Genomic DNA, 12,109 nt, shown 5'->3' with positions numbered 1-12,109 from the left:
ATATCATTCCGGTAAAAATTACCAAGAAATTATTGTAAGTCGATAATACTTCATAATGCTTAAAAATATGCATACAAATATTTAATGAAACGTAAGTCATTTTTAAACGCTTTTATTTAGTTCAATAGATTGCGTCAAATCTTTGGATGTTAATTTGACTACCTTTTCTTCCATGCAAATGAATGAAAATTTGCAGACATATGCATTCGCGGTGACAATACACGAATAGACAACAAAAAATTTTTGTTTATGTTTATTAATTGTTTAAATAAAAAAAACGATTTTATTGGAAAAATGCCTAAATTCTCTTGTTTTTTACAATGCAGAAACTTGAAACTTTTACGGATTGTAGCTAATGATATAACCTATACATAATTTCACTTTTTACGTTAATTTTTTTACGTTATGCGTCATAAATAAATAATGAAGTTTTAAATTTTGAACATTCATATGTTTGTTTATACAGTACGATGCAAATGAAAGGAATAAATTCGTTATTTCGTAAAAAGGCGACTTTAAGGAAAAATCTCGGAAGAGGTCGATTTTTATTTTGAAATTACGATATTTTGGCATATATGTCATACTAGTGACGTCATCCATCTGGGCGCGATGACGTAATCAATGATTTTTTTAAATGAGAATAGGGGACATGCGATAGCTCATTTGAAAGGCAATTCAATTCTTTATTCAGTAGTGTAAAAATTTATATAATTATTTTTACAGGGTGTCAAAAAATAATTTTTTAATTAAATTATTTGACAAAAAGAAGAATGTACGTAATTTATTTAACTCAGAATACATTTTACAGTTGCCCGTAAACAGAAAAAATGTGTATTACAGAAATAAACATTGCTTTTCGATTAAATTAAATATTCAAGCCAGCTCCCGCCAGCCACCTGCCTCTTGGAAGTTTTAACATTCAATGTAAGCGAAAGGCAATGATTATTTGTGATATAAACATTTTTGTCTGGTTTATGACAGCAGTAAAATGTATTTTAATTTAAATTTAATAAGTTACACACATTCTTCTTTTTTTAAACGCTTTTCTTTAGTTCAATAGTTTGCGTCAAATCTTTAGAGGTCAATTTGCCTGCCTTTTCATCAATGCAAATGAATGAAAATTTGCAGACATATGCATTCGCGGAAACAATACACGAATAGTCAATAAAAAAAATTTGTTTATGTTTAATAATTGTTTAAAAAAACGATTTTAATGGAAAAATGCTTAAATTCTCTTGTTTTTTACAATCTAGAAATTTGAAATTTTTACGGATTGTAGCTAATGATATGAACTATACATAATTTCACTTTTTACGTTAATTGTTTACGTTATGCTTCACAAATAAACAATGAAGTTTCAAATTTTTTGCCGATTCTGACTACTTTTTATGTTTGTATATCATATGTTTTATATACATATTTTAATAAACATGACGATATATTTTAATGTTTGAAAAGTGTAAGACTAAAAAGTAAAAAATAAAAAAATATGAAAAAAAAGTTTTTAGGAAACGCTTTTCTTTAGTTACGAGTGACTAAAATTAAAAATATTAAAAAATCAACTAAAAGGCAAAAAATAAAAAAAATTGAAAAAATCCAACACATTCGTTAAAGAAAAGCGTGGGGCGAAAACCGTTTATTCGATGAAGACGCCCCACGCTTTTCTTTGACGAATGTGTTGGATTTTTTCAATTTTTTTTATTTTTTGCTTTTTAGTTGATTTTTTAATATTTATAATTTTAGTCACCCGGAACTAAAGAAACGCGTTTCCTAAAAACTTTTTTTTCATATTTTTTTATTTCATTTTTACTTAATTTATTTATGTGTAACTAACCAACAAAATTTATTAAAACTAAAACTAACAAGTAGGTACAATATAACTGTCAACTGTCAAATATAAGTCAAATTATTAATGTAAACATTGTTAAATCAAAATAACAATTTACTGTTTTTTACCATTCTGCAAAATACAGGGTGTTTTATAAATAAACTTTAAAATGTATAGATACTTACGTAATAGAAAATAGATATTGTACAGGGCGTCAATAAGGTATATTTCATGAATGAAATACCATGACGTCACTTTTACTTTTCCTCCGTAGGGAGGAAAAGTACAACTTTGCTCCCTACAATCAGGTCCGGAAAAGTATACTTTCGGTAGAGGTAGGTGGAAAAATACAATACTTGCGATGGAATATCCATAGGATAATAAAAAGTGAATATGTGTAGCTATGCAGGTAATAATAATAGCACAAACATCTCGACTAGTAACAGAGGGCTATGAATCATGATACAATTTAATTCTATAGGTAAGTAATACATTATAATAAGTTCTGCATTTTCCTTTGATCGAGCTTTCGTATTGTGCGAACATCTGCACAAAAGAGAAAGATAGAACTTAGGAACTTGGATAGGATAAGAATGATGAGAGTAGGTAGCGACCTTGCCGATCTGACTCGAACAAAAAGTGAACGGCCAAAGTTGTGGTCATCTTGTCATAGATGCGTAAATAAAATTAAAGCGAAACCAAAGAATGATCGAATATTTCGTACACTCTGTGAAGAAAATGATGAGATATTTAATACGTTGCTACTACATACGGAAGTCCGCTGGCTTTCTAAAGGTACTTGCTTACGGTGGTTCTTCAGTCTCATGGATACTGTTATTGAGTTTAGAGAAGCGAAATGACATCGCTTACTTATCAGATTTTTTGAAAAATTAAATGAAACGAACCTGCAACTACAAGAGAACATGAATACGGCCAAAGCGAAGGGAGTAGTGGAGCATTCATTGACAAGCTACCTATTTTTGAAGAAAATATACAGAGAAGAGATCTGACCAAATTCCCCAACTTGAAATCTTGTTATGATTCTGGGGATCTTCAAACATATTGCCTCCATCTTCAAACATATTGCCTCCATCTTCAAACATTGAAAGAAGATCTACAGTCCCCATTCCAAGATTTGACTAGTCTGTTATCAACTAGTAAGTTTCAACGCCATGTCCTTCTGAAAGTCTGTTTCAGGAGTGTGAGTGAAAGATTTTGGCCGCGGATAAAAGAAGTGTATTCAATCTTGTGGAATGCAATCAAGTTACTATTATTAGCATTACCCACAACATATCTAGTGGAGAAAGGTTTTAATTCTGTATGTATATTGAAAAACAAACAAAGAAATAGGCTGGACATAATAGAAAGAGGGGATTTGAGGTTGCTATTAACCAACATTGAGCCAGACATAAAGAAATTATGTGAGGGATACCAGGCCCAAGGAAGTCATTATCAATTATTACTAACCATTTATCACTTTATAAAGTGTAAAAAAATAAATAAATGTTGTACTGATTAATTACTTGTTTCAATTTAATTGGTGAATTTCACCAAAACTGGTGAAACCTGTCTAAGGTTCATGGGAAAAAGGTTGAGAACCACTGGTCTAAAACACGTTTTGTCTAATACATACGCGTACTCTAGACGAATATAATCAGTTTTTCATAAAGTACCCAAGTGTCACTTATAAGAGTTAAACTAAAACTAAATATTTTTTTAGGTATTTGGCTACAACACACTTTGAACCAACTTTTGCTAGAACTGCCTTTCCCTGTTTCGATGAACCCCAATTTAAAGCAAAATTCAGGTTAACTGTTTTTAGAGACAGATTTCATATCAGCCTTTTTAATACTCCCGTAGTAAAAACTGATGTTTTAGGATTTTACATGGGCACTGGGTTGGTAAGTACATAATATTACAAATTTTATGGACCAAGCCGATAATATACAGGGTGAGGCAAATATTAGAATTATCTCGAGAACTAAAAGCAACAGAATCATGAAAATTGGAATGAAGGGGTTTTGAAGAGTGATCTATTTAATGAAAATATTTTCATCTATTTGCTACTTCCGGTTATACCGGAAGTTGATAATTACTTCATTTTTTTAAATGGACACCCTGTATATTTTTACATTTTTGGATTCTACTCAAAGTCTTCTTTCTTAAAATATGAGGTTTTGTAATGTTATACAGGCTGGTTTAAAAGATAATTACGGGTTTTTATTAATTTCGTAACAACTTTCACACCCTGTAGAATTGTAGTGATGTGACATCAAAGTTTCTATTTATGGTCTATATAGTATGGTAATATAAGTAGTCTACTATTGTTAAACATTAATAATGTAGCGAAAAGTTTAATAATAATATACAGGGTTGGTCAAAACTCGGAATGAGTATTTTCTGAGTTTTCTTAAATGGAACACCCTATATTTTAGTATTGTAATGAAATGATATTTTATTATACTTTTTTATTTCGTAAGCATTCCCTATACCGAACTGCTACAATTTGTGAGTTATTAGTGATTAAAAACAAACATTAATTGCAACAAAAAATACGTGAAATTTTATCAGGTTGGCCGTGAAAATATTTAATTACAAATAGTTTTACGGAAATAAATACATATTAATATAGACTGATCCTAAAAATTACCAATAATGGTTGAGCTGTCAAAATACCTACGTAGTTAAAATTGTAGGTGCGATTAACAATTAAGACCAAATTAAAGCAGTTAGGTATAGAGAATGCTTAAGAAATAAAAAAGTAACATAAAATATCATTTCATTACAATATTAAAATACAGTATAGAACCTTCTATTTATAGCCGGTCTGGATCGGCGCGAAGTTTCCCATCGTTTGTCGGTAAATGAACATGGTTCAAAGGAAGTCAGAAGCTGATACAGACCCTTCCAATTCAGCTAGGGACCGGTACGCTCAGTGCCGTGGTAATTTTATTATGGTGTGATCGAACGACGTTGTGTTGGAATTTTTATCATTGTATCAATTAACCAACTCACTAAAATTTCTACCGCCAACACTGGTGGTCTACCTTCGATTATCTATTTTCTATTTATCTTTGCCAACGTGAACTGGCGATACCCACGGAACACATTGCATGGAATTCGTCTTTCTTCTTCTTCTTAAAGTGCCTATGCGTTCCGGATGTTGGCGATCATCATGGCTATCTTGACTTTGTTTATCGCAGCGCGGAACAGTTCAGTGGTAGTCGTGTTATACCACTTTTGTAAATTTTGAAGCCAGGAAATGCGTCCTCTTCCCGGTCCTCTTTTACCATTTACCTTCCCTTGTAGAATCAGTTGAAGAAGGCCGTAACGTTCTTGATTTCTCATTACATATCCTAGATATTCTAATTTTTTTGTTTTGATGGTTATGAGAATTTCACAGTCTTTCCCCATTCTACGCAGGACTTCCACATTAGTAATTAGGTCAACCCAGGATATACGTAAGATGCTCCTATAACACCACATTTCGAAAGCTTCGAGCCGATTCATAGATGCAACAGTTAGTGTCCACGCTTAAATTCCGTAGACCAGAACTGTGAATATGTAGCATTTCAACAGACGGTATTTTGTTTTTAATGATATGTCTCGACTGTTGAAAATGGGTCTCATTCTAACGTATGCTGCCTTCGCTTTGATTATTCGCTGCTTAATTTCTGTTGAGTGGTCCCATTGGCTATTTAAATTCGTACCCTGATATGTATATTGCTCAACTCTTTCGATATTCTATTGGTTGATTGTAAGCTCAGCGTTTAGTATTGGTTTTTTACTAATTGTCATAAATTTGGTCTTCTTTATGTTACGAGCTAGTCCGTATCTGTCTGATTCGTCTTTAGAGTTACAAAAACAAATAATTATATTGACAAAAGGGTTGAATTATTTACAGAATAAAAATTTTTTGTATTGGTTCACTTTCTTAAACGTAAATCGAGGGCTGAAAACCATAGGTTTCCAAGCGACAGTAACAAAAATTTTCAGGAAACAAATTTTAAAGTTTGCTGTCAAATAAAACGGTTCTGATAAAATTATACTTAGCCAGAATGTTATATATTATTGTTTAAGGATTTGGTAATACAGTGATTCTTAAATTAATGCTGTCGTTATGGTATAAAATGCAAATTTAATGGTTTTTACAAAATGATACACTTGTGCTTGGAACCTTAGGGCTGTAACCGCTGTACTTGGAACTTTGTGTCCCTAAATAAATTGAAGTTTTAAAAATGTCATATTATGACATAGTATGTCATCATTGTAGTAGACTTTTTGCCTTTGTAGCACTGATAACAATAATAGCCTCTACTGCTATACCATGATGTTGGAAGATTTTTAAAAACAAATGAAGAAGAAAATTAAGTAAGCGTAGAAATTTACACAAATTAATTATTTTAATTAATTAATTAACTTAATTAATTTATTAATTATATTGAATTAATTTACTCAAATTAATTATTTTCATAATTTTCCATTTCTACAGAACATTTCTTGATGGTAGATATTCAGAACGAAAGCTACAATAATCCGCCCAAGATTAATTTTCGGAGGATATTCGGAGGCATCCACAGAGGACATTGTAAAACAAGAAAATGATAATTTTAACTCATGAAACTGACATTTAACTTTCACCAATACTCTCACTGTAGTACATGGAACCATATGAACCAGACTGTGGCGCTATATGTTAACGAATGGCAGAACTTTCAATACCATTCGATGCAGAATTAAAAGAACAATAGATTTTTGTTAACCAGTTTTGTATAAATTGTCGCTAAAGAAAATGATAATTTTAACTCATGAAACTGACATTTAACTTTCACCAATACTCTCACTGTAGTACATGGAACCATATGAACCAGACTGTGGCGCTATATGTTAACGAATGGCAGAACTTTCAATACCATTCGATGCAGAATTAAAAGAACAATAGATTTTTGTTAACCAGTTTTGTATAAATTGTCGCTAAAGAAAATGATAATTTTAACTCATGAAACTGACATTTAACTTTCACCAATACTCTCACTGTAGTTCATGGAACCATATGAACCAGACTGTGGCGCTATATGTTAACGAATGGCAGAACTTTCAATACCATTCGATGCAGAATTCAAAGAACAATAGATTTCTGGTAAAAAACCAGTTTTGTACAAATTGTCGATAAAGAAAATGAGAATTTTATCTCATGAAACTGACATTTAACTTTCACCAATACTCTCACTGTAGTACATGGAACCATATGAACCAGACTGGGACGCTATCTGTCAAAGAATGGCAGAACTTTCAATACAATTCGATGCAGAATTCAAAGAACAATAGATTTCTGGTAAAAAACCAGTTTTGTACAAATTGTCGATAAAGAAAATGAGAATTTTATCTCATGAAACTGACATTTAACTTTCACCAATACTCTCACTGTAGTACATGGAACCATATGAACCAGACTGGGACGCTATCTGTCAAAGAATGGCAGAACTTTCAATACAATTCGATGCAGAATTCAAAGAACAATAGATTTCTGGTAAAAAACCAGTTTTGTACAAATTGTCGATAAAGAAAATGAGAATTTTATCTCATGAAACTGACATTTAACTTTCACCAATACTCTCACTGTAGTACATGGAACCATATGAACCAGACTGGGACGCTATCTGTCAAAGAATGGCAGAACTTTCAATACAATTCGATGCAGAATTCAAAGAACAATAGATTTCTGTTAAAAAACCAGTTTTGTACAAACTGTCGCTTGAAACCCTATCGTTCTTAGGTTTTCAAATATTGGTTTTTAAGATGTGTTTTAATATTGTATCATTTTTTTCAGCTTTACGATGAATTTTTGGAAACGAACGAAATCAGTACCTATTTAGTAGCATTTGTGATATGTGACTTCAGTCAACGAAATAAACAAACTGAAAGCGGTGTATCTGTCTCCATATACACCCCTGAACCTTTTGTTTCCAGAGCTCCATTTACGCTGGAAACGACATCTTTCTTCCTCGATTATTATGAGAACTTTTTTGGAGTAGCTTTTCCTCTTCCAAAACTAGGTAAGCGTACAATAATTATTAAGGCATTAATTTCATAGTTGTGTGGACTGTATAGACTTTAGACTAATTAGTCTCATGAGCCACTCTCTCAAGCTACTTCTTTAGATAATTCTTAATAGAATCAAGCAAAAATGTGAAGAGACAATGGGAAACCAACAATTCGGTTTCTGAGAAGGATTGGGAACAAGGGAAGCTTTGTTATCAATGCTAACATTACTTCAACGATCATGGGAAGTACAATTTATGTCTGCTTTATAGATTTTGATAAGGCGTTTGATATGGTTCAACATGATAGGCTGCTTGAATATCTAGAAAGGATTGGAATATATGATAAAGATCTGAGAATTTTACAACATCTATATTGGAATCAAGAAACTTCTATTCTGGTAGATGGCAAAGAGACAGACAAAATTTGCATTCAAAGAGGTGTCAGACAGGGTTGTGTTGGGGATAACCCAACTTTAACGTATCCTCAGAAATAATTTTTAACGAAGGCTTGGAAGGGCAATGTGAAGTTCGAATCGGGGGAGAAGCTATTAACAACATCAGATATGCAGACGACACCGCGATAATGGCTGAAAGTATCGAAGATCTTCCATTCCTTATAGATCGAGTCACTAGAGAGTGCTCCAGTACCGGACTTAGCATAAATACCACAAAGACAATGTTACTTGTGGTTAGCAAACAAGACGTCTGCCCTATGCGACTAATTGTCAGTGATGAACCGATAACAAAAGTTAACCATTTTAAATACCTAGGATGTTGAATAAACGAGACACTAAATCCGGATAAGAAATTAAAACTCGTATAGAAATTGTAACAGGAGCATTTATGAACTTGGATCTACTCTGAGCAACTCTCAGCTGAATTTACAACTAAGAATCAGTTCCTAAAATGTTATGTGTATCCTGTATTACTATATGGATGTGAAACCTGGATCATGAAGGTTAAAATGATGAACAAATTAGAAGCCTTCGAGATGTGGTCATATCGTAGAATGCTCAGAATATCTTGGGTTGAACGCATTTCAAACAGAGAAGTCTTAAACAGAGTAGGTCAAGGCGAAGGTGATTTAATCAAGATGATAAAAAAAAAGAAAACTTGAATATCTCGGGCATATAATCAATGAGACGTAGCAGATACAGGATGCTGTAGTTAATACTCAACGGAAAGATCGACGGAAAAAGAGGAATTGGTAGGAAGAAATATGCATGGCTCCGAAACCTTCGTCAATGGACTGGTTTATCAGCAAATCAACTATTACATGCCGCGCAAGATCGAGAACGATATCGGCAAATTGACATGGAAGCTACCCACGCCTAAAATTTGGCACGGTACTTAAAGAAGAAGAAGTGGACTGTAGGTTGTTAGTTTAAGTGGAGGGAGATTATGTTATACATACAATATCTAATTAAGTCTATAAAAATCTTACATAAATTACTGTTTCACTCGCGTATCGATCAACGTCACATATGCAGGTTTCACATGCGGTGGTCCATCGCGGGTAAACCCGGAATGTTTTATCTGTCTGTTTTTCGTGGGTACATGTATAGAGGGTACTGTTTGCTTTGTAAATTAGTTCACAAAGAGAAAAAGCGTTCATTCAGCGATAGTTAAACCCAGAGAGAGGTTCGCGGTATTTTCAAGTGTTACTAGTGATTATCACAGTTATAACCGTGAGTTATAACCGTGTGTTTTCTTCAACGGTCAAGAGTCGAAGAGATTCGCGTCTTCACAGTTCGACACAAGGCAGCAAAGAGTTTGCATTTTTTTGCTTTGAAGTGGAGAAAGCAGTGAAGAGAACTGTCGCCAGCGGCGGTGGCAATCAAGAGGTAAAAACTTCTGTTGCAGTGTCTAAGCATGTCTTGACCTGATCTGAAAATCATGATTTGGGATCTACAATATATATATACATTGTAAATTATGATTCGGGAGTGCTCCTAGTAGCATTTAACGTATCTTAGTTTGTTTATTTCTACTGCATCTTGATTGTAAATTTAGTATAGAAATATTAGACCATTTTTTTGGAATCGTAAATCGGTCGCAATGCAGCCAATTGGTTTATTGTACGTCGTGTTTTTACTTATGATACCCATTCCAGAATTCTGGAAGTTTATACCAGCTTGTACAGGTGGTTCAGTAGATAGGTAGATGTTGGAGTCACTTGGTGGTTTCCAAAGAGTATTTTCCATCTGCTATCTAGTACCTCGCAGTCACGCAAGATATGGCTGTCTAAAAATTTAAATTTAGTCTAAAAACACCCTAAAAATGTAAGTAAATAATATAAATAATTGTTTTATTTCAGATATTGTAGCACTTCCTGAGTTCGATTACGGGGCAATGGAGAATTGGGGACTAATTACCTACAGAGAGACTGCTATTTTTTCAAACACTAAAGATAACGACACTTTTATTGCTGCTCACCAGTGGTTGATTAGTAAACTTGCACATGAATTAGCGCACCAGGTTTGTTCTTTTGTATTAACATATTACTCTGATTTGTTTCCATTTAGTTTGTATATAGATAGATCTACTTCAGGGATCCACGTGAGCCATAATTATCTCTCAATCTTCTGATACCTGGGAGAAATTATGTCCTAGACCCATTCTCCCACCTATTACAAAAGTTTCCTTTCCCATATCCTACTGTAATGTCGGGTAGTAGCAACATCAGTACCAATATAGAGTGTAAAGTAAATGATCCTGGTCTATTATGGGATACTATCAGTTTTAATGGTTTTTGGACTGCGATAGAGAAAGCAACGGGAACCTTCTGCATTATTCTTACCTAGTATGTATAATCATCATGACAATTATTGAAATACGGGATAAGGATCTGAGTTCCTGGTAGACTTTTTATAACAAGAGGGTGGTAAGAATCTCCCTAAAAATTGGAACGTGGAACGTAAGAAGTATTTTTGAAGCTGGTCAGTTATATAATTTAGAAAAAGCAATAGCCAGACTTCAAATTCATATTCTCGGAATTAGTAAGGCTAGATCACAGCTAATGGTTAGTTAGTTAGTTATCTTTATTCCAAAAAATCACAAATTTACAATAAATATAATTTTAACAAAAATATTTGTACAAGAACAATATGTGATTTAAGCCTAAGCGTTGGAACCGTCTAGATCATTAAAATTTATTAAAAAGAATTCATCCAGACTATAAAAAACATATTGACCTAACAATTTTTTTAATTTTTTTTAAACTTACATATTGAAAGTGCTTTAATCCCAGTGGGCAAATGGTTGTATACTTTAATACCGGAGTACAATGGACCATTTCGAGTACGTCTATAATTATAATTGGGAAGAATTATATCTTGCCTGCGTGTATTGTGACTGTGTATATCAGAAGGTTTTAACAATTCATGTCGTTTTCTATGTATAAGTAGAGACATCTTATAAATATAAATATTAATGAGCGTCATTATTCCATGATCTTTGAAGAGAGGTCTACATGAAGTTCTATTTGTTAAGTTGAATAGTGCTCGAATTGCTCGTTTTTGAGCCACAAATGCCATGGTAAATGCCCTACAAGCAATGGGATGCTATACTATTCTGGAAGCGACAATCAGCAAAGCTATTCAAAAAGAGTCGGAATTTTTGTGGATAAAATTGCCAATAGATCAATCATTGATCAATAACTCTTCAGCTATTCATTTTAAAGAAACTACCTCAGTAGTGTAGGATGTATTCTATCTTAAATCTTTTTTAGTGGTTTGGAAACTTGGTGACAATGAAATGGTGGAACGATTATTGGTTAAATGAAGGTTTCACGACATTATTTGAATATCAAGGTGTAGATCAGTATATTCCGGAATGGAAGATGATGGAACAATTTATTGTAGATAAAACCCAACCTGCCCTAGCGTTAGATGCACTAGCATGTAGTCATCCTATTTCTGCAAATGTGACCGATCCGTCTGAAATTGATGCTATTTTTGATACTATTTCTCTAAATAAGGTGAGTAAACTCTTTTGCTTTTCCACTACAACTTCTTTCAGCTATCTCGAAGAATTTTGAAGAACAAGAGAAAGTTTTATCTTTCATAAAATTAAAATATTATTAAAAATAATACTTTATTGGGACCAAATATTCTGATAACAACCTGATACGAGTGTCGTGGCGACATTTGCTTAAAAAACTTATATACACTTTCTATATGCTTATATGCACTTTTTGATGAGAACCTAAGAAGGTTTGAAACCGGTTAAAGTGCTT

General features: G+C 33.0%; 1 protein-coding gene across 3 annotated transcripts in view; it reads left to right on the top strand.

The window, feature by feature from the left end:
* LOC114325143 (endoplasmic reticulum aminopeptidase 2-like) overlaps window positions 1–12,109 on the top strand; it is a 133,182-nt gene that overhangs the window by 95,083 nt on the left and 25,990 nt on the right. For all 3 annotated transcript variants that reach the window (XM_050663525.1, XM_028273097.2, XM_028273096.2), the window contains 4 exons: window positions 3,549–3,729; window positions 7,659–7,884; window positions 10,190–10,350; window positions 11,603–11,851. In XM_050663525.1, the coding sequence (XP_050519482.1) occupies window positions 3,549–3,729; window positions 7,659–7,884; window positions 10,190–10,350; window positions 11,603–11,851 (817 nt within the window). The remainder of the gene's footprint in view (window positions 1–3,548; window positions 3,730–7,658; window positions 7,885–10,189; window positions 10,351–11,602; window positions 11,852–12,109) is intronic.

The sequence above is a fragment of the Diabrotica virgifera genome, chromosome 10 (genome assembly GCF_917563875.1).
Source record: "Diabrotica virgifera virgifera chromosome 10, PGI_DIABVI_V3a".
Lineage (NCBI taxonomy): Eukaryota > Metazoa > Arthropoda > Insecta > Coleoptera > Chrysomelidae > Diabrotica > Diabrotica virgifera.
This window is presented reverse-complemented; position numbering and strand designations above follow the sequence as displayed.